This window comes from Meleagris gallopavo, chromosome 1 (genome assembly GCF_000146605.3).
Source record: "Meleagris gallopavo isolate NT-WF06-2002-E0010 breed Aviagen turkey brand Nicholas breeding stock chromosome 1, Turkey_5.1, whole genome shotgun sequence".
NCBI classification, from domain to species: Eukaryota; Metazoa; Chordata; class Aves; order Galliformes; family Phasianidae; genus Meleagris; species Meleagris gallopavo.
In genome coordinates this window covers 131,791,192-131,814,275 of record NC_015011.2, presented here as the reverse complement: position 1 = coordinate 131,814,275, position 23,084 = coordinate 131,791,192, and the positions used below count along the sequence as shown (strand labels likewise).

Below are 23,084 nucleotides of genomic sequence, written 5' to 3'. Positions count from 1 at the left end.
AAAAAAAAAAAAAGAAAATTTTGCAGTATATCAAGGTCATGTTTATAGAATTGTATGTGCAAAGGTGTGTTCTGTTGATTGTATTGATATTGCATCATAAGGTAGAAACAAGCTGCAATCTAGGAAAGTATTTTAGTCATCCTAAACTTGAATCTCTTGTCTGCTGCAGCTCTTCCTTGTGGTCAGGTTTAGAGTACTGTGGCTTTGTACTACTACTTGTTGAGGAACTTTCTCTGAACCATTTTTGAAGTTAGGCATCTAGCTGTCTTCTTGCAAGCTTAGGTATCAGCCTAACTTTCCGTGAGTAGCATAACATTAAAGGCCTTCAAGCTACGTCGCATTTTAGTAGATAAAGCAGGCCAGGAGTGGTTTTTGTTGCCATTGACAGCTGGTGTGACATGGCCCACATATATACAGCTACATTTTTCTGTTTTCAAAACAAGTTGGAACATCCAGACTGTTTGCTCAGAATGGTTCTTGGCTTTTGATGCTACTTAAACAGTTTTACAACATCAGGAGAGCAAGTGCTGGCAGGGGCCGAAATTCTGCCAAAAATGCTACTGATAGTTTAGCAACACAGAGAGTACCTGATTTATGTACTAATCCTGGTTGGTTTGTTACTGTAAAATAATGAGTACACATAAAATAAATGGTAGGAGTTATCTTGAGACAGAGAGAGAAGTACTTTGGATTCTAAAATCAGTTGTGAGCTCATGGAAAAATACACAATGTATGTGACATGTAGCAGAATTTCATATGAAAATTTGTTAATGTTGCCTAGATTAGAAGAGTGAAGTGCCAGGAAATCACTCAAAGGACTCTTGTTCTGATCAGCCAGTAAACTGCTAAATAATATATAACTGATAAAAAGCAAATAAATGACAAAAAAGTTGCCCTTCCAGGGGATAACTGTCTTGAGACCGAGACAGCACTCCTTTTACTGGAGACTATAAAATACACAATTCAGCCAAGACTTCCTGTAGTATCTTGAAGACAATCCCAGGAGGGAAAGGATGAAAATTCTGTGTCAACTTCCACTACTGTGATTCTTGTGGGGAAAACCTGAAGCTGAACAGAGTGTTCAAGAAAGGAATACTGTCTTAGGACTGTTCCCTGTCCCAAGGGATTACCTACCTTCAGCACAGTGTTTATTTTTTTGAATAATGGTCTTCTCTATAGTTAAGCATTTGCTTTTTAGCTTGCTGTTTGTCAGTGGTAGTTCTCTCAAGCAAATTTATTACTATTTTTTAACATTACCATCAGTGGATGTTGTCAACTCTGTTACTCTTAGCTGCTTCTGAAGGCTTATTTCAGAGCAACCAGCCTGTGAGTGTTGTGTGCACTCCTTAAGGTTGTTTTTCCCCCAGAGATTTACTTTTTTTCTACAAAGCACTGACGGTGTTCAGATGTATTTGTGAAGAGTGTGGTGGCAACTGTGTGATCCTGACTGAGGCTGCAGATGCCAGGACTCAGTCTGGAGCAGGTGAGAAAGCCAATGAGCCCAGTATGCTGTGCCTGTACTGACAAGAGTATTTGCAACATTGAACAGGCTAATTGCACAACCGTGTGTGTTCAGTACAGGTTGGGGGAAAAATAATCCTGCCACATAAATTTATGCCCTACCTGTTGGGAAATAAGCATTTGCCAGTGTAATTTCTCAGGAATTCTGCTGCTTCTGTGCTGGAGGGGTGATGTTAAGCCATCAGAACAGAAGGAAACATCATCTGCTAACGGTCATGAAAAATAAGTAGTCTCCTCTTAATTTTTTATTTGGCTGGAGTTTTACATTTTGTACTGAATGCTCATGTCAGGAGACCAACCCTGGGGTTCTTTTGGTTGAAAAATGGCACTGAAATACAATGTGTTAAAGTGTTGTACATCAACAATAAACTCTGGTTTCCTCCTCAGATCCTGGCTAGAATGAAGTGAATTACTTTACAGTGATGCTCCATTTCTTGGCTGTACATTAGCACAGCTACTGTAGTTTGTTTGGAAATAAATGTTTTTTCAAGGCTGTAAATCTACCTAGATTGCCTAGACTGGGGGTGTGTATTTATTAATAAGCTTTGGGAATAGAGGATCTGTTAGCAAGGCTGCCTGCATGGAAGAAACTATAGGGATGTTTCTTTTTTTATACTTGTTTGCAGTATTCCAGATTTCATTCTTCATGTCCCAGAAACAGCTAGTTATTGATGAAAAATGCAAGGCTTTGACAGAAATACGCTCTTCAAACATGAACATTGCCAACTGCTATACAACTAGGGTAATTAGTTGCCCAGATACTGCTTTGTTCTTTCCTTCTATTTGATGATGCCCTAGATTTGGGTGTGATTTGCAATGCTTTGTGGGATGGAAAAAATACATGCAAAAGGCAAGTCCCTGACCCAGTCAGTCCTCTCTTAATGTGATCCTTCTGACATTAGTGCTGCAGGCAGTCCATTAGACTTCGTATCAGACTGCTCATAAAACAAAGCAAGTGCACAGGAGATTATTTTATGAATGTTTTTCTTTTCAAAACATTAAAAAAAATTCGTGTTGAGTTTCATTTTCTTACCAGTAAGCCATCTCCCAAAAGCCACGAGTTGAGGCTAGTTCAGTTTGTTGCAAGGCAGTAAGCAAATGGAAGCAGACGAGATGGAGCTTCTTTCTTTGAGACTTTTGGATCCACACAAAATATGTGTGGATGTGTAATTGTATAATAATGGGTTATAGCACTGTACACTACTTCTATTGCTTCCAGGGTGGTATACTGGGGCATGAAGTCTTGAGCCTCTACATGACATTTGGAAAACTTATCTAGCCTATAAAGCTTGTAAAGGGTCAGAAGGTCCTTCCATCTGTTATGTTTGCTGCCCTAGTGCTTGCAGTGAGCTTTTGCTGCATTTGGTCTTTTATTAAAAATAGTCCTCCAATCTTCTGGAACTAAAACTGAATGAAAACACTAACTAGAAATTCTGTGAAAACTTACTCCAGTATCAAATATGGAGTGATTATTGTGTTTTAAAATGTGCAATCCTTGGGATATTTCAGAACATCAATAAGATAAGTCCGGAGTCAGTGCTGTTCTGTGAGAGGCAAAATTAAAAGCTTTATTTTTCTTTTATAACAGCCACACTGTCTAGACTTGATTATCAAGAAAGTAATGAGGGATAACGTAAAGGATTTTGCCCAGCATCTCTGTTCCATAGGGAATAACTATCTACAAGTAAAAATGACTGGAAATGAGAAAAGAGCTTAGGGGAGAGTTGTTTGGCTAAACAGGTCGAATAAAATGAATTATCAGCAAGAGCAGTAGTTGAAATTTAAAAAATAAATAAAAATTTCACCCTTGTATTAACACAAAATTTGGCTGTCAGGACTACCTACCATTGACCTCTTCAAAATATAACTGAACACAAGTTTTCAGTCTCTTGGTTCAGAGTAGTAGTTCAAATGAAGTAAATTCATCTCACAAAGTGAAAGGTGTTTTTAGTTAATTTTTTTTTTTAGGGATTGTGAATGTTTGGTGGTCTTTTTGAAGTTTGTTGCTGTTAAAGAGCAAACACAAATTGCCCATCATAACCACATCATAGCATTCTGAGGTTTGCTTTAGGTATTTGGTGCTCTTTTCTGGCTGAGTGCCATGCTGCAGCCTCTTTCAGTGAGCTGGGAGAGGACAAAGCATCGCTTTGTCTTACACCACTAAGAACATTCCATACGTCCAGAATTCTAGATTAATTAGTCGCATAAGAGTATATTTGCTGGAGAAATTTCCAAGAACAAAAAGACCTTCAAAGAACTGATACTTTGCCAAGAGACTGCAAATACATCTTTTTTCCAATCTTGTAATGCAGAACCTGTGTCTTGGGTGCTTCTCCCTGGCACTTCTTATAGGATAGTGAGGAAAAGACAATTGAGCTAGAGAAGACTCTTACATTTCTGTAACTTGTCTAATTTTCATCTGGTTTTAGGTCTATGGGCCTGGAACTCAGACGAGAGCTTTCCAGTATGTCAGGTAAGCCTTGCTTATGCTTTCTGATACTTGCTTACTTTATTTGCTGATTCTTTGAGCTTGGTCAGTTAGTATGAGCTTCATTTTAATCCAAGAACTACTTTCATTCTTAGACCTTTCAGAAAGGAGACGCTGAAGTTATTAAAAATACCAAGGAACAACACATTAGTTGGTTGAGAGCTCTGAATTAAAATATTGTGGTGGTCTACTATCAGGCAGCCAGTGCCTGATAACAAGGTTCTTAATGCTGCTTTGAGTCTGAACACTTTTTTAACTCTCTGCATTTTAATGCAATGCTGCCACCTTGTGTCCTGGGGCTGCTGTGGACAGAATTGTGTTCATAGGGGAAGGAACAAGTTGAGGGGGTATTGCAGCAGATGATGTTTGTAGTATAAGCAAGACCAGAATGCACTTTCAGTAATAAAAAGTCAGTCTGGTCCTTAGAATCTTCTGTTCTCTTTTGTTAGCTAAACATCAGGGCCAGACTTCTGGGTTGTTTTAATCATAATGTGCTTGGAAAAATGCTGTTCTTTCAGAAGTTGGAAAGCAGTAACAGAGGTGATGGAAGCCACTCCTTTAAAGATGGTATTCTGTAATGAAAGAAGTCTGGATTTGTATGTCCAGGGACGTGCTGATAACTGTGTTATTTTTCTGTGGGGAGGTAACACCAAAACACTCTTTTTAACAAACTTGTCTTAAAATTTTCAGGAAGAGAGATGGTGATTGAAATAATAAACTGAAAATCAGGTGTTGGTGATGTCATGTGAGATATGTGGGAAATGGGCATTTAATAAATGTGTGTAGGAGAGGAAAGATGAAGTTTGTTGTTGTTTTTTTTCTTCAAGTAACTGGGTGTTGTTTTTTTTTTTTTTCATTTTCCTCAATGTGCTCTGAGGGATTGTAACCAGTATATCTCAAAACTAACCTTCATTTCAATGTATCTTTCAACTGTGACTGTATTAAAAAAAAAAAAAGCTATGGAGACATGCAGTCATTAAAAAAATATGCTGTAAATCTTATTTCAGCCTTTCTCAGTTGACTAATCTGCTGCTCTGGGGAGGCAGCTCTCCTTTTGGAGGAGAGCATTATTTATGGGGAAGTGAAAATTGCCTCAATCTGTTCTCTTTTTATAGTGATCTTGTGAATGGATTGGTGGCGTTGATGAACAGCAATGTCAGCAGTCCTGTCAACTTGGTGAGTATGAGTGCTTCACTCTATTGAGTTTACTGTGCAGTTTACTTCACCTGTATTTTCCTTCTTGTCACTGATGCTAATTTCTAGAAGAAATAGATGCTGATTTCTAAAAGAAATAAATAGAATAAAAAATCTCTTTAATCCTGCATTTTCTGCGTAAGTAAGAAGATTAAGCACCTAGGCGTTAGGATATGATAGCTTCAAGAACAAGAGAAATTTTTTAGAGTTTTTCTGTTTGTATTAACAAGAAGATTCATGTAACTGGAATATGAAATCGAAAAGAAAAAGATCAGGATGCAAAATACACCAATTACTTTTTAACTACAATGAGGACTAAAAGGGATACTTAGCTCTGAATAAATAGAAATCACTTAATACTGGCTTTGATTGGAAGAAAATGGGTTTCTTTTCGATGGGGTAATTTTCTAGTATTGATTGAGATTCTTAGAACCTTTTCCACTAAGGTTTTTACTTTGTCCATTTGCTATCACCTGACCTGTAGCAGTGAATATAAGAATAGGAAAAGGGTGCACATGTCAGATCATTTCTGTGTATGTCAACTTTTGCCAAATCAAGTACTCAACTCTGCAGGGCAGTTGACTAGTTTTGTTTTTTTTTTCTTTCTTTCTTTCTTCCTTTTTTTGTGGCTTTAAGTTTGTTTCTGTGTTTCTGTCTGAATGCTGATATTTTAAAATCCATCATGTGTTTTGCCTCTAAACTAAGCATTTAGATTTGTGTGTAGATAAATGTTCAGCTGTAGGTCAAACAAGATGTAATAAGAGACATATTAAAACAAGGAATGCTAGGGATGGAGGGAATTGAGTCTGAAGATGAGCTAATGCTAGCAGGAATCTTTCAACATTTTATTCTGAAATGCTGAGATTTTTTTTTCATGTGCAAGTTTGCTGAAAAAATGTGAGTTAAGAAAGGAAATATTGTATAGGAAAGCAGGTAGCCTGTATATGTATTGGTAAATTTGTAGACGTGGTAAATTTGGAAGTAATCAACTGCAGCAAAATTGGTTGAATTTAGTGTACTTATACATATGAAGTCCTTATTATATCATCTGTCCTCAACTCATCAAAGTTGTTTTGATGAACTGATGATGTGGTTGTGTGTGCTGCTGTATTGGGGTATGTAATTTTATTGTGATTAAGGGATGCATTTTATTTATTTATTCTTTATATAATGGTCTTTGGATACCCCCCCACATCACTCTGAATTATTTTCATCTGAGTAAAAATGAGGATGAGGTATAATGTTCAGCTTTTTCAGTTTAACATCACTGTATTAGAACTGTCTAATGTCAGAAAGCTAGCGTGTTATAAATTATTATTGTAAAGAGTATTCCTTTCCATTTCTAGGGAAACCCAGAAGAGCACACAATCCTAGAGTTTGCCCAGTTAATCAAAAAACTTGTTGGTGAGTATAAGAAGTAATTCTTCAGTGGATCTCATGAAGTACTTGTTGTCTTTAGGTGATTTTGTTTTGATTAATGTATGTATTATATAGATAGTTTAATTGGTCTTTGGATTTCTTAATAACTTCATTAAAGTCAATTGTATCCTGGTCATATAATTAAATATTAATCAGCTAATCCAAATCCATTGAGCTCATAAAAAAACTGCATGAACAGTCAAATAAATACATTCTTTCAGTGTATCTGCATGATTTATGTCAGTAATTTTATATAATGTTTATGCAAGTTACTAGATAATTACCTGAAAGTGAAGTTTTCCTCACTGCATGCTATAAAAACATCTTACATAATATCCTAGCTGAAATACAGATACTTTAGCAAGGTGATTCTTCACAATGGTGCAGGCTGTTCTCCTTCAATTACCTTTAAAAAGCTTCATACTGTGGTGCCAGTCTTTCTCTACTCTTCTTTGATCTACCAGTGATTCCTGCAAGGGCTGCCAGCACCTCCCTTGAATGTGGCTTGGAAGAAAACACTTTGACTTCCCCTTTTTCTGATATCTGTAGCACTTCAGAGCCCTCAAGAGTAGAAGTAAATAGCTGTGCACAGTCTTGTAATGTGGCTTCCTCATGAGATGAAACATGCTGGTGCCCTTAGCAGAGGATTTTAGTCTGTAGATTCCATGAGTGCTTCTGAGAGATCTGTAAAAAGTGGCTGAAAAAGACAAGTTCAGACATACACTACAGAAGTTAATGCGTGTGGTGTTTCAAATAGAGAACCATCCCCACTGAAAAGCATCTGTAAATCCACAGTTCAGGGAAGGGATTGAAAAACACAGCACCAAACCCATCTGGCAGATGAAAATAATTGTTACCTTGTCTGTTTGTTCACAAACAACTTGACCTGTTTCAGTCTGCCTGGAGTGGCAATTTAGTTCTACATCCATAAAATCTCACAGTAAGATGACATATAAACTGTTAGCTAGATTAGATTAGATAAACTGTGTTTTCATGAGGGAAGACAAATACTATGGGTATTTAACAGTCAGACTTGAAAAGTATGGGCAAAGAACAAGCGAAGTGCTTTTGCAATGGAAAAACACTAACAGAAATGTAGAACTGCTGAAACTGACAAAGATCTCCGTGTTGCTCTGGCCCAAGCCCTGCTCAAGCAGGGCCACCCAGAGCAGAGTGTCCAGGGACATGTCCATGCATCTTCTGAAGATCTGCAAAGAGGTGACTGCAAAGCCTCTGGGCAGCCTGTGCCAGTGCTCTGTTGCCCACACAGTGCGGAAGTGTTTTCCTGGTGTTCAGAGGGAAACTCCTGTTCCAGTTTGTGTCTGTTGTCTTTGTCTTGGCACTGGGCCCCACCGAAAAGGGCCTGGCTCTGTCCTCTTGGTGCTCGCCCTTTGGGGATACGCGTAGGCTGAAGAAATTCACCTTGTAGCTTCTCTTTTCTAGGCTGAACAGTCCCAGCCTCAGCCCCTCTTCACAGGACAGGTATTCAGACCCTTGGTCTCTTTCATGGCTTTTTTTTGGACTGTCTCCAGCATGTCCATATCCCTCTTGTACTGGTGGACCCAGATCTGGGCGTAGGAGAGGAGAGGAAGGACCTCTCTTGATCTACTGGTAGTACTTTGCCTAATGCAGTGAATAATACCGTTGTCCTTTTTTGTTCAACTTGGTGTCCAGCAGCACCTTCAGGTCCTTTCCTGCCAGGCTGCTTTCCAGCATGCCCTGGTCCTTGAGGTTATTCCTCTGCAGGTACAGAACTCTGTAATTCCATTTGTTGAACTTTGTGAGATTTCTGGCAGGCCATTTTTCCAGTGTGTCAGGATCTCTTTGGATGGCAAACATGGCCTTGGTACTGGTGTACCAGCCACTCACATTGGCCCAGTGTTGACTTCTGGGGTACACCAGTAGTGTGGGCCTTCAGCTGGGCTTTGTGTCACTCATCACCACCATCTGGACCTGGCTACTTATGGTCCATCTAGCTTGTGTAGATGAATTTAATGAAAGACAGTGTCAGAAACCTTGCTGATGTCAATAATATCCACTCTCCCATTGTCTACAGAGATGGTTGCTTCATCAGAGAACGTTATTTAAGTGATTAACATTACTTCCCTTCGCGAATGCATGCTGAAATCTTCATGAAATGTTTTGTGATCTGTGCTGTTCTAGGACAGCTGGTTCGCTCAGCTGTTGTGTGCAGTACAGCTGCGTGGAATGCTTTTCAGTGTTGGAATTATGATGCAGAAACCTCAAAATCACTTAATGTTTCAGTAGTAGAAAAGACTAGATGCAGCGTGTGGTGAGTTGCAGATAATAATGCACAGCCTCTTGTTTGATAGGCAGCGGGAGTGAAATCCAGTTTCTCTCAGAAGCACAGGATGACCCTCAGAAACGAAAGCCTGACATCAGAAAAGCCAAGTTGTTACTTGGATGGGAACCTGTGGTATGTACAGCTACATTACTGTTGTTGTGCCCAAAAAACATGGGGAGGACCACATAGCAATGGTATCTTTCAGATATCAAAGTATCTGCTTAACACTGTCTCCAAGACAGTTTTAAAACGGCTGTAAAGTGCCAAGAGTCTCTCGTACTGTTGCACTAGCTTATGATTCAGGAACTTCTGGATAAGATTGCATGGTTTGTGCCATACAGGAGAACAGATTAGTACTGGCATGTGTGACAAACTTAAGTAGAAGACATTTTTTTAATAGGCTTTTCAACTTTTTCACATGCGTATTAGGAAGTGGCTACCTTTCTGTAAGCCTGCTGGATTCTTTGAAGGATGTTAGGCTCTTTTAACTGTGTACCACAAGTTTGCTGTTGCTGCTGTCTTAGTTCCTGCACAGCTGATATGCACAAATTGCCCATGATGACATTTATTTTCCTTTTCAGCCTTAAGATGAAGATAATTGCAAGTGTATGACCAAACAAAGCTGATGATAAGATCTTGCTTATTTGGGGAGGAGAGGCCTATATAATCTATGGAAAGAGCACAACTTTCTTAGCCAGCTCCTCATTCTAGCCAGCACAACAGTTTGTTGGCTTTTCAGATTTACAGAAATCTTGCCAGGAAGCCTGCAAAAACCCATCTAATAAATGCAAGCCTATTAATAGAAAAATGTAGTTCCAGACCCTTCTGGAAGGATTCAGAGACAGCAGATATTAATATATTGTACCTTAGAGCACAAGGAGAATGTTGTATGATCAGAGGAAGTTTCAAAAAGTTAACTTTTATACTACTGACCTTTGGTGCATTCAGTACTGAAATTTGCTTTGAAGTACCAGTGCAGTATTGATACATTGAGCTGTAGGCATGTAGCTTTTATACTGCTTTTTTATTCTCCTGTATTGATGATACCAGCAAACATGAACCCTACCAGCTTTATACCTTTCAATGGCATACACCATTCTGAGATTCTGCAAAAGATGGTTTTTAAAATATTAAAAACAGAGGGGGCTTAAATTTCTCTCTTTCACTGAATTCTTGAATTCTGAAAATCTGGTTTTAACACTAAGTCGATCAAACACATCTATCTGATGCTTTGAATTTGTTAGTTTTTTTTACTTGCAACATCAGAAAATGCATCTGAAGTTTGAAAGCTTGAAGTTTGATGCATTAGCAGTGCTGAGATGTAACCAGTATGTGGTGCTGTTAATACTTAAATTGGCAAAGAATTAAATGACTTTCTAGCAGTCTTTTAATAGCTGTATTAAAAAAAGTTACTGTTGTGAAAAGAGCTGATGTCAACTCAGAGCGATACGATTCTCTCATTTTTGGGAACAGGTCCCTCTGGAAGAAGGTTTGAATAAAGCGATTCATTACTTCCGTAAAGAACTTGAATATCAGGCAAACAATCAGTATATTCCCAAGCCAAAACCTGCAAGGATGAAAAAGGGAAGAACAAGGCATAACTGAAGACTGTTGGTTGGACAGGAAATGCTCTGCTTTGACATTTGATGGATGTAATATTTTTCTTTTTTTATTTGAAAGAGACTTTGAAACAGGTATCATGAAGAACAAACTGGAATTTCATTCTGAAGCTTGCTTTAAAGAAGTGGATGTGCCTAAAAATAACAAATATTCCCCTTCCCCTGCAAATCTTGCCTTGCACTTTTTAAAATCTGTCTTTTTATGTAAAAATAGAGTAGAAGCATCTTTTAGTATCTTCAAGTTTTATATCTTGCTGTGAGATCATTTTGTTGTGACTGTCCTTGACAGTTTTATTTACTGGTTTCTTTGTGAAGCTGAAGATAAACACAAATGGGATGGAAAATGCCAATTTATTTATAAAAATGGATACTATAAAATATGAGAAGTTCTTCTATGCATAAGAAAAAAATTAGTGGTATTGTCAGATGGGAGACACTGACATCAAATATAGAGGAGTTTAAAAGAATTCTGTATGAGAGCTTTATGTATTCTTTAAACGAGAGATTTTTTCAAAGGTTTAGTTTTAGTTGTACACTTGAATTTGAGATATTTTCATTGATTACCATGGATGAGGATATTTTGAATCACTACTGTGTTGTGCGTGCTCTGGGAATAAAGTTAATGTATTATTGGTTACAGTGGTTGAATATGCTATTTTAATAAAATATTGAAACTTCTATTTAGTTTCAGCGTTTCACTGTGGGCACTTCTCTGGCATTACGTGTCTGTGTATGTATTGTGTGTTAATTAGAAAGTAACAGTCCTTGCATACTTGGCTCAAGGCTAACAGCATTTCATCCTGCATTGTTCATCTCTTAGTAGCTGTATAGGGAAGGATGCAGGATGTCTGTTGAAACAGACTGGACAAAAGCATCACGATTTATTTCAATTCAGGCAGTTGATAGTGATGCAGAGTCTAACTTCAGCATCTCTATCTTGAAGAAATGTTTCTATTTTAGCATTTGTTGAATTACCTGTAAATGCTTAAAAATTTTCAGAATTATTTCTTCACCCCTTCCCCAAAAAAACCTGAAATAAAATCACACAGTTCCACAGTGCCGCATACCAAAGATTGAATACCTAGAAGGAAAAATTGGCAGGTTTTTAAAAGGCATTTTGGTGTAGGGCCGCTCAAAGTTGAAAATCCTAAATCTCATCAAGAAAAGTGACTTGATTTTACCTCATTGAAACATGATGTTTCATTAGCTTTTGAGGAATGGGTTCTTCAGGTTTTTGAGGTCTGCAGGTTGATGGTTGAAGTACAAGTTAACTGTGGAGACATCCTGACCTCCTGGTGCTTGCCAGGCTCGGAGATTCATCCTGGCTGTTTCCCAGGACTTTAGGAGGATTGTAGGAGTGGTGGGGCTGCAGTGCTCACTTATGGGTATTCTATGGGCCAGCTCCGCAGTGATCTTTATAAAACATGAGAGTATCTTCCCTGGTCACACGCACAGGTTTTCTTCCAGTGGAATTCTGCTGTGCAATGAAGATGGAGGGCCTGTGGGAGCGTTTCCCCCTCTGGTTGAAGAGACAGCAACTTGCCTAGAATTTAATTACTATCCATCGCTTCCATAATTTCGCAGCCAAGCAGCTTGGGGTCCGCTTTTGACTTGAAGCCTTTTTTTCTAGATAGTTGATCTGGGCACTTTTTCCGTATTAAGTTGCCTGAAAAGTACACCATGGTATGTGTGCTCCGAATGTGCATAGTCCAACCTATAATTACCAGTACAGTCACAAATCACTGCCTCTCTGTATGCTCAAAATCACAGCTGGATATATGTGAAATTAGTGCCCCCTCCTTTAACAGTTCTGTGTCGAGAACTACAAATCACCTTCCAGCACAATGTTTTTAACCCTTAAGGGTTAAGACTCAAGTTTAAATAATCTTAAATAAACATAAACTTTAGATTATTTTGTGGGTAAGATACTCTTTCTCCTTGTATTGGATTTGAGGAGGTTGTACACAAGGGTGCAACACAGCTACAGCAGCCCTTGAGAATAAATGGGAGTTGAAGATACCAGCTGTTACTTCCAGGACTGTTTTTAATTTAATTCAGTGACTTTTGTGCAAAACATTTAAGTTGTGGTGGAAAAAGCATACTCCTGGAGGTTAACACGAAATGTGCATTTTTTGAAGAAGAATCCCTCTGGAAGCCTGTATGTTTGGATACTACAGATAGGAATTTAAAAGCCTTTTAGATTGCTTCACAGCCTGATCTCCATGATAGAAAGAGCAAATCAGGCAGAGGGCAAATGGCTGGCACTGATACAGTCGATTTGTCGTATGCAGTATGCCTCCCAGTGGGCCTGAGTGACAGACCGTATTGATCTGCTGCTTCCTTTATATCACCTCCAGCTTTTGTTTCAGTGATTCCTGGTTCAGTTCCCATATTCTTTCTGTATAATGTCTTCTAGGAGCAGCAGATGAGGTGCTGTTGCCTTTTGTGTTTTAAGCCAGTGGCTGGCCTAGCCCTCTCAAAAGGCATGAATTAAAATAGAGTCTGCTGATTCTTAAGCACTGAATTGGTAATTTTGGGATGGGGAAATCTGAGAATTCGCATTTACTGCTGTCACCTAGGCAGGCAGGGTAATACTAGCATGAGCAGACTGGTGCCTGTGTAATCACAGTGATTCACATAGAAGGGCCACTAAGCCCACGTTAGATACAAGTCCCCTTGTTGCAGCTGGTAACACACAGTGGGTATGGTGAATGGGGCAGCTTGGTGCTGGCAAGTGAGATCTATCTGGAAGAAGCGGTGTGCAAGGCACTCTCCGGCTGTGGGTTCCTCCAACCTCACAGGGATGACCACTCTTACTGCTTGGAATTTACCACAGCAAGAGGGACCTGGACAGGCTTGAGAGGTGGGCCTGTGCCAACCTCATGAAGTTGAACAAGGCCAAATGCAAGGTCCTGCACCTGGTTTGGAGCATCCCAAGCACACATACAGGTTGGGTAGAGAATGGCTTGAGAGTAGCCCTGAGGAGAAGGATTTGGGAGTGTCAGTCTGTGTGCACTTGCAGCCCAGAAGGCCGACCGTATCCTGAGTTGCATCAAGAGAAACGTGACCAGCAGGTTGAGGAAGGTGATTCTGCCCCTCTGCTCTGTTCTCAGGAGGCCTCACATGTAGTACTGTATCCAGTTCTGGGACACCCACCACAAGAAGGACATGAAGCTGTTGGAATGGGTCCAGAGGAGGGCCATGAAGATAATCTGAGAGCTGGAGCATCTCCCCTACAAGGACAGGCTGAGAGATCTGGGGTTCTTCAGCTTGGAAGAGAAGGCTCCTGGGGGATCTTATAGCAACCTTCCCGTACCTGAAGGGTCCTACAGGAAAGCTGGGGAGGGACTTTTTATAAGGGCAGGTAGAGACAGGACACAGAGAAGTGGCTTTAAACTGGAAGAGGGTAGATTTAGACTAGATATTAGGAAGGAATTCTTCACAGTGAGGGTGATGAGATAGTGGAACAGGTTGCCCAGTGAGGTTGTGGATGCCACTTCCCTGGAAGCATTCAAGGCCAGGCTGGATGGGGCTTTGAGCAAGCTGGTCTAGAGGGAGGTGTCCTTCCCTATAGCAGGGGTGTTGGAAAGGCGATCTTAAAGATCCCTTCTCACTCAAACCATTCTATGATTCTAAGAGATCCACTGTTAGATTACTGCTTTTTCTACATAATACACTTCTATTTCTATTTCATAGGCCTGATCAGAAGCTCTGTAAAGTACATTATTTCTCCAGGCAGCACTATGAGGCATGTAGATGCAATTTAAGCAATAAGTTGCGTGATCACACAGACTAGAGAAGCCTTGTGTCTTATCTTTGGGTTAGATTTTTTGCTCTGGGGGAAAAAAATAGTCATCTGACAGTCTTTTCTTATGTCTGGGGCATTTGCAGCTTCTCTATGATTCTGGCTAAGCAACCACTGAGCTCACTGCCCAGGGGATACTTATGAATGCCTCTGTCATGATTTTTTTCCAGAAACTTTTAGAAATATATATTTGACCAAAAAAAAGTTCACCACTGTAAAAATATGTTTGAAATCAGGTTTAGAGTTGAAGCAGGCAAGGAGAAATGACAAATGCAGTTACATAAATTCATTAGCCCTAGAGAACAGGCTAAAGAGCAAAACAGGGCTGTGATTAGTGTGATGGATTAAGCTGGTCCCCAGGCCTTTATTAGTACCAAGCTCAGTGCTACTTGAGGCCAGGAAGTCCCTGTACATTGTTAGAGGCTGCTCAGAGATTTGTCCACAGAAAAAGGATGCTTTGTTAACAGTAAGGGAAGTGTATACTTAGCATTGCAATTCCTAACATCCATACATCCTCCCCCTGAAAGCAGGAAACGTAGCCACCACAGCTTCATAGTGGCTTTGTTCTAAACATTTTCCACTGCTGTCATGGCATGGAAAAGATCTGGACTTCAGTGGGACTGCTGGCATACAGACAGCACTGTGCACTCATATATGCTAGAGTGACCAAGATGGAAATTTCCACCTGAGTCATGGGGATGTGGCATTGTGAGGCTGTGGAATGTTAAGATATGGGCTGTGGCCTGTTTATCACTGTTCTGTAGAAAGTCACAATGAACAATGCCACTTTTCTGTCCTGGTGGAGAGGTTACATGGTGTCAGTTCTGAGTCAGCCAAGGACGATGATGTGATGGTATCTGTGAGCAGAAGAGAACAGCTGGGAGAGGGAGTCTTCTGTTTGTGTTTGGGGACAGAAATACTCAGAGAAAATCATTAACTTGCTGAGGATACGAAGCCAGGAGTGGCTGACACACCAGAAGGCTGTGCTGCCATTCAGTGACATCTAGGCAGGCTGCTGAGCTGGGTGGAGAGGAACCTGATGAGGTTCAACAAGAGCAAAGAGCAAATGTGAGGAGTGTTAGGAGAAGGACCTGGATGTCTTGATGGGCACTGTGTTGGCCATGAACCCACAGTGTCACCTGATGGCCAAGAAGGCCAATGGGATCCTGGGGTGCATTACAAAAAGCGTGGCCAGTAGGTCAAAGGAGGTGATCCTCTCTCTATCCTGCCCTGGTCAAGCCAGATCTGGAGCATAGTGTACAGTTCTGGGCTCCTCAGTTCAAGAAAGACAGCAAACTGCTGGAGACAGTCCAACTGAAGGCTACAAAGATGGTGAGAGGCCTGCAGCATCTCCCAGTTGAAAGGCTGGGAGATGTGAGGCTGTTCAGCTTGGGGAAGAAAAGGCTGAGGGGAGATCTCATCAATGCTTATAAATATCTAAAGGATGGGAGTCAGGTGGATGAGGCCAGGCTCTTTTCAGTGGCACCCAGTGATAGGACATGGGGCAATGAACAAAAGCACAGGGAGCTCCATCTGAACTGGGGAAAAAGTTCTGCTGTGAGGGTGACAGAACAGTGGAACAGGCTGCCCAAAGAGGTTGTAGAGCCTTCTTCTCTGGGGATATTCAAAACCCACTGGACACCTACCTCTGCAATCTGCTAGGGAACCTGCTTTAGCAGGGGATGGACTCCAGAGGTCCCTTTCAACCCCTACAATTCTGAGTGAATTTTGTGAACTTTATTAATGTGGTTAACTTTGAAGCACTTCGTGCATAGGTGACAAATAACAGTTCTTTTCCACAAACCTGTGATGGCTCATACCCGCTCGCTTGTTCTCAAGACAATTTTAATCACAAATTCCCAACACAGCACCATGAAGTGCTCATTCCATACTCAGCACATGGTGGGGAACTGAGCACAGTGTAATGGAAAATATTTGTTTTTATGTCTTGGAAAACCCAGATTTTGTGGGAGTGTGCAAGACACAGCTGCAGGACTGAGTGAGCCTGCAGGAACAGACACAGCTTGCAAAGGCCTACGGATGGATGACATTTATTTGCAGCACTTTTAAAACTCTTCTTACTCTCCAGGTCTGAATTCCCAGTTGTTTTATATTCTGGGAAATGATGGAAATTATCAGTGTGGTTCAAACACTGCCAAATTCTTTGCACTTTTTCTTACAGGGCATAAAATAGAACTGTGTTGCTAGGAATAGGTGTTTTCCAACTGTGCAAAGAGAGTGTGCTTGACTCAGAACATGACTATGCTATACCTGGAATAAAGAGTCTCCTTTCCTGGGAAACACAGCAGTTTAAAACCATTAAACTGGCAATGAGTCTACTGCTTAGTGCAAGAGCTCCAAGATGTAGGGGAATTGCTGGGTCTCTGAAGGACTTTACATGAGTGTGAGTGCACACACGTGTGTGCAGAGGAGTGACTGACATGCTTGTTCAGTTTGGCTCCCTTATTTTGTTATTTTACTCCTCTTTCAAGCTGGATCTCAGCTACTGCTTCTGAAGTCCTGCTTGCAGCCATTGCCCCAGAGGATTCCTTCCTTTGACAGGCTCTGGAGGGAGGCAAGTTTTTCTGCACTGGGAGCAGTATTCATCTCCTTGCCAACAGGAGCTGTTAAAGCTCCATGTCACTCAAGGCTGGGTGGAAAGGCTGCATGCAGTGAGTATGGCAATAGCAGAGGAGGCAGCACGGCAGCAATTCAATTGAAAGGACTTTTTTCTTCTTTTCATAGAATCAGAATCACAGAATGGTTTGAGTTGGAAGGGACCTCACAGGCCCACCCAGCCCCACCCCCTGCCATGGGCAGGGCTGCCCCCCACCAGCTCAGGCTGCCCAGGGCCCCATCCAACCTGGCCTTGAGCGCCTCCAGGATGCCTCATCAACCTCTAAGTAAATAATTTCCTTCTAACATCTAACCTAAACCTGCCCTCTTTTAGCTTAAAACCATTCCCCCTTGTCTCATCACTCTCAGACCATGCAAAAAGTCTGTCTCCCTCAAGTACTGGAGGCTGCAATGAGGTCTCCCGAGAGGCTTTTCTTCTCCAGGCTGAACAAGCCCAGCTCCCTCAGCCTGTCTTCATAGGAGAGGTGCTCCAACCCTGTGATCATCCTCGTGTTTTCCTTACGACCTGCTCCAACAGTTCCACATCCCTCCTGTGCTGAGGGCCCCAAGCCTGGATGCAGTACTGCAGGTGGGGCCTTTCAAGGGCAGAGCAAATGGGGATGATCACCTCCCTCTCCCTGTTGTCACCCCTGAGGAATAATTGGATTTGTCTGTTGATACAAAACTGAATGAGTAAGCACATCTGAAATGAGTTGGGTTATATTATTTACTCTATGTGCCAACCTAGATGATATGATGTAATTTCTTGATTGAGTGTAGAAAAAGTAGCGAGAGACCCTATTAAAAAGTAATTTCTAGTAGTATGGCTTAATGAAATTCACTGTAACAGACTCTACTAAATAATGGGAAACTTTATCAAAAAAGCTTTATTTCTGTAACACTTCACATATCGCATACTACTAAGTAACAATAACAAAAGAAAAGTCATGTTTCTTTCTTGGCAGCTCCTTGGCTCCTGCTGTTGTACATGAACAGGAGGGAAGCAGAGACATTGACTTGGGGAGGGCTTGGCTTTGCCCAGCCCCGTGCACCCCAGCTGTAGGAGGACGAAAGCCATCAGTAATCATCATAGTTGACTCCCGCCCCGTGCCTGAAGGTGTGTGGGTTCCGGGGGCCGATGGGTGAGTCCTCATCATAGTGGTGCTGGTAGTACCCCCCGTAGTACTCGTTGCCACCACGCCCCAGGCTCGTCCAGTAGGACATATCGTCTTCAAATTTCTGCCAGGAAGAAAAGAAGAGAATGAAACGAAAAGGAAAAGATGGAAGAGGGGTTCCCTTTGTCTCACGCAAATAATTCAGATCTGGAATTTTCTTCTCAGAAATCCTTCACCTGCTTTACAAAACTCCACATCTAAGAGACTTTCTCTGTTGAGATGTACCAGTCTGGTTTCACAATTCCCCATGCCTGTAGTCGTGGCATACCTGAGTGCAAAGCGGGTGCATCGGCCTTTGTTTTATGCCTGTTATTTTTCTCTTGTAAAATCATAAGGCTCTAGAAGCAGTTCAGTCCTGCTCACGGCAGCAGTGGAAAAACAGTATGCAAGGATATCGAATGCTCGCCAAGACAAAGCCTTTCCATCTGAATGGCTCTTTGGAAATATTTCTGGCTGAGATTTGTAAAGAAATTTTTGCAAAATACACAATGGGTAAGCACAGCCTAAGTCCTTTCTGAAGCGTTGCAGGAACTGACAGTTATCTCATTGTTAAAGCTTTGTCTTAATACTCCACAAAACCTGCTGAGTGGACTCGTTGTCTCCCACAACAGGCCTGGTTTCATTTGTCAGTGCACACAGGAACTTGTAGAGAGGAACCCATCTTGTCTGCAGGTTTGCCCTTTCTACTTCTTACTACATGCACTCAGCCTTCAGTTCCTGATTCATAAAACTGCTTTTGTTAATATCCATATTGTGTAGATTCACTGTTAAATAGTCACTTTTATCTGCATAATGTCCAGGAGCAACAAAAAATGTATCTTTCATTATTTCAGTGCAAGCAAAGGATTTTTTTTTAAATTGTTCCAGCTTTGAAAATGAGTGCATTCATCTTCTAAGCAATCCACATAACGTGAAGGTCTAACGTGTATTCCAGCTTGCCTGTGCCAATGCAATCTCATTAAGCACACGCATGCAGCTGTCAGAAGCCAAGAATCCAGCATCTGTGACTATTTTTACCTCTTATTTATGTACAGATTACTCTATGCATGGGACTGCAACTGAACACAGTGTCTGCTGAGCAGAGCTTTGTGCAGTGTGTGTACCAGCTGGGGGCTCCTGATCCTACCTCGGTGTTGTTACAGCTTAGAAATATACCCTCATGGATCAAAGGGAAGTTGGCTGAACGTTACCAGGCAGTGTTCTTTCCTATGCAGGGTCACAGCACAGCTGTGAGAGCTGCACACTCCGCATCAGGTAGGTAACATTGGTTGGGAAAGACCACGAAGATTACCTAGCCCAACCACCAGTTTATCCCCACCATACTCACTGACCACGTCCCTCAGTGCCACATCAACACAGTTCTTGAACACCTCCAGGGACGGCGACTCCACCCCCTCTCCAGGCAGCCTATGCCGTTGTCTCACTGCTTTTTCTGTGAAGATTTTCCTAATATCCAACCTGAACTTCTCCTGGCACAACTTCAAGCCATTCCCTCTCCTCCTATCACTGTTACCCGAAAGAAGAGGCCGATCCCCACCTCACTACAACCTCCCACGCCCACACCTGACCCCACAGCATGGGGAAGCCCCACACTCACCGCCTCATCGAAGCCAAGGTAGAGGAACTGCTGGTACCACTGCTGCACGTCAGGCTGGCTGCGGTCCCACAGCTGCCGCCGCGGGCGCCTCAGGCTGCGCAGGAATCCCTTGGCTGCCTCTTCCTTCAGTGACACCTCTGGCTTCGTGGCAATAGGGGCTGGAATGAATCCCCCCCAAAGAGAGGCCGAGAAGTGCTTAATCAGCCTGAATTCTGCCACATTTCTGGTGTTATTTCATCATCTTTGTGCTCGGCAGAGCAGTGTGTGAAGCAACAATAAAAATAGGGATTGCCGATACGATGGCCTCATAGCTATCCCTGTTCTCTTTGCTTTTATCACAGCTAGCCCAAGCTCAAGACATGTTACACACGGAATTTAAATACACAGTCCAAACGGAGAATGGGAGCCTAGGCTCTGTGTGCTGCAGCTGCAGGAATGGGAGGGACGCGTGGCTGCCGTGTGCGCTCATGGTGCAGCAGAGCTGTGCATGGTGGGGTCTGCTTGGAGTGCTTACACAGCGCCTGAGTGCTGTGCTTCCTCTGGGACAGGGGTAAAGCAGCAGCACCCTGAGAGCTGCTACGGGTGGCAGCTGAACCAGCAGGGAAGCGGGCAGGCAATTGGTTGCCTATTTACCTTCTCGTTTCTGAAGCATCCGCTTAAGTTTATTTCCTCTTGAAATATCTAGAGAAGTAAAAATATAATGCATGCTTATCTATCCACTCTTATTTGGTAAGAAAGAAATAACAGTGACAAAAAGACTCCTTCCTACCAAGGAAAACCTGGAGCCTGTTTCCACCCGCACCTCCCCGTGCCCCCATTTCCCTGCCTCAGTTCAACAGAAGCTGTAGGGAACCCTCCTGCACCCCAACATCCTTTCCCCAACGCTTCTTGGGATGGATCCCCATGTCAGCATAAGTTGCCAGCACGCCAGAGCCGGGCTCCCCATCAGGCTCCCCACAAACCATCTCCCGGCGGAACGACTGCAAACAAAAGAGTTATAGGGGAGAGATGCTGAACTTGCGACCGAAAGCTGAGCCCGCGCTCACTCACCGGGAGCTGCGCAGAGCAGCGGCACGACGAAGAGGAGGAAGAAGAGGAGGAAGGCCCCGGGCAGGGCTCCGCGGGGGCACGGTGGCGGCATGGCTGGTGGGTTCCCCGCCTCGACGGGACGGGACAGGATGGGACGGGACGGGACGGGTCGGAGGGAACGGAGCAAGGGGTGGCCGCGCCCACGCTCACGTCGAGCCCGCCCTCACCCGGCCCGGGGCCCTGCTGCGGGGGGAGAAGAGCTAGGGAGGTCCCGGTACCGGGATGCTCTGGAATGCGGATGTCAGGAGCGGATCCTCAGCGTGCAGGCACCACTTCTTAAATGGGATGGGATGGGAATGGGATAGGATGGGATGGGATGGGATGGGATGGGATGGGATGGGATGTGATAGGATAGGATAGGATAGGATAGGATAGGATAGGATAGGATAGGATAGGATAGGATAGGATAGGATAGGATAGGATAGGATATTCTGGAGATATTCAAGACCCTGGACACCTACTTGTGCCACCTGGTGTAGGGAACCTGCTTTGGCAGAGGGGTTGGACTCTATGATTTCTGAAGGTCCCTTCCAACCCCTACGATTCTGTGATTGTGTGATTCCGTAATAGGATAGGATAGGATAGGATAGGATAGGATAGGATAGGATAGGATAGGATAGGATAGGATAGGATAGGAAGAATGGCTGAGGGAAGCGGGGTTGTTCATTTAGAGAAGATGAAGCTCAGGCAAGACCTTACTGCTCACTACAACGACCTGAAAGGAGGTTGTGATGAGGTGGGGATTGGCCTCATCTCCCAGATAACAGTGATAGGATGGAATGGAATGGCCTCGAGTAGCACCAGGGGAGATTTGGGTTGGACGTCATGAAATACCCTTCTGGAAGAGTGGTCAGGCACTGGAAGCACTGGAACAGGATGCCTGGGGAGGTGATGGAGTCACTGTCATGGGAGGTGTTCAAGAAATGTTTAGATGTCATACTGAGAGACATGGTGTAGTGGGAAAAACTGGTGATATGTGGTCTGTTGGACTGGATGATGTCAGAGGTCTTTTCCAACCTTGGTGATTCTATGATTCTGTGATAGGACAGGATGTTTTTGTGGCTGCACATAACTTGGTATTAGCAGGCAAAGACTTTGCAGCAATTTGTACTGTTTGTTAAAGGGAAATGAAAAAAAAAATAGCTGCAGTGTGTCATTTAATCTTTTTCTACATCTTAAATCAGTTTGTCAGCTACTTGTAGTACTGGACAAAAGTGAGGGCTTGTTTCAGTGGGAAAATGAGTTGGAATGAACTGAAAGTGGCTCTGTTCTGCTTTTTTCTCCTTCAGATCCTCTCCTTTCATCCCTCACACCTCAAAGTCCATGGAAGGCTGCAGTGCATTTTAACTGAGCTGCTTTGAAAAACACTGAATTTCTTTTTCTGCACATAGACAGGGTTAGCCTGCAGCATGAACCCATGGTCCAAACCCCAAACTCTCAAACAGGACATCCCTGCTCAGCAGGATGTAGCAACTCTGCATTTTCCTTTTTCAGATCTAGGTTTACCTCCACAAATTCAGCCTCTCTGCTTCTTCCATTGTAAATGTCAGAAATGCCCTGAATTGACCATGCTGGAGGGGGACTAGAGAGAGGAGCAGGGCTCTGTGAGCTGTCATGAGAAGACAAGGGATGTTTCCAGGCAGACTGGAGTCACCATTCCTGGAGGTGTTCAAGAACTGTGTGGATGTGGCACTGAGGGACGTGATCAGTGGGCATGGTGGCCCCTACCATATGCTGATGGTTGGACAAGATGATCTTAGTAGTCTTGTCCAACCTTAATGATTCTATGATTCAATCTGCACAATGCATACAGGAGTTGTGCATTCCTATTTATCACGTGTGCATAAATACATGCATTGTAGCAGATGCAAGGACTGCTTCTGACCCACAAGATCTGCATCCATTGCTTTCCTATGGCGTCCTCAGTGGCCCGCAACCTAAAGCTCATCCCAGGTGTACTCCCTGTCAACTCCCATGCAGCTGAGAACCAAAGTTATTGTCCATTCCATCACCACCTGTGAGTGCTTTTTCCACATTGCTCCATGTTTCAAGCATCATCTCTCTCTGTGCATAATGCTGTGCTGCAGCAAATCCCCGTTCTTCAGTATCAATGTGTTCTTTAATTTGGCTTAACTTTGACAATCACTTGACTAAAGTCACTTGGCTTTCTTTGGAAAGAAAGCTGCAGACTGTAGCTAAAGTGACACAAGAGGAATGCACACCTAAGGCTGCATGAAACACCCATGATGCAGATAA

At 42.6% G+C, this 23,084-nt stretch overlaps 2 protein-coding genes across 2 annotated transcripts in view; one reads left to right on the top strand and one right to left on the bottom strand.

The window, feature by feature from the left end:
* The window catches only part of UXS1 (UDP-glucuronate decarboxylase 1), a 55,322-nt gene extending 44,096 nt beyond the window's left edge, over positions 1 to 11,226 (top strand). The window contains exons 11-15 of the mRNA XM_010728139.3: positions 3,951 to 3,994; positions 5,125 to 5,185; positions 6,550 to 6,607; positions 8,956 to 9,059; positions 10,401 to 11,226. Of these exons, the coding sequence (XP_010726441.1) occupies positions 3,951 to 3,994; positions 5,125 to 5,185; positions 6,550 to 6,607; positions 8,956 to 9,059; positions 10,401 to 10,532 (399 nt within the window). The 3' untranslated portion in view covers positions 10,533 to 11,226. The remainder of the gene's footprint in view (positions 1 to 3,950; positions 3,995 to 5,124; positions 5,186 to 6,549; positions 6,608 to 8,955; positions 9,060 to 10,400) is intronic.
* Positions 11,227 to 17,828: 6,602 nt separating this feature from the next.
* On the bottom strand, positions 17,829 to 20,953 carry ECRG4 (ECRG4 augurin precursor). The gene is made up of 4 exons (XM_010728130.3): positions 20,790 to 20,953; positions 20,373 to 20,420; positions 19,740 to 19,897; positions 17,829 to 18,206 (listed from the first exon to the last, which is right to left on the bottom strand). The coding sequence occupies exons 1-4, from the start codon at positions 20,878 to 20,880 to the stop codon at positions 18,045 to 18,047; spliced, it is 459 nt and encodes a 152-aa protein (XP_010726432.1). The 5' UTR covers positions 20,881 to 20,953; the 3' UTR covers positions 17,829 to 18,044.
* Positions 20,954 to 23,084: the final 2,131 nt, after the last annotated feature.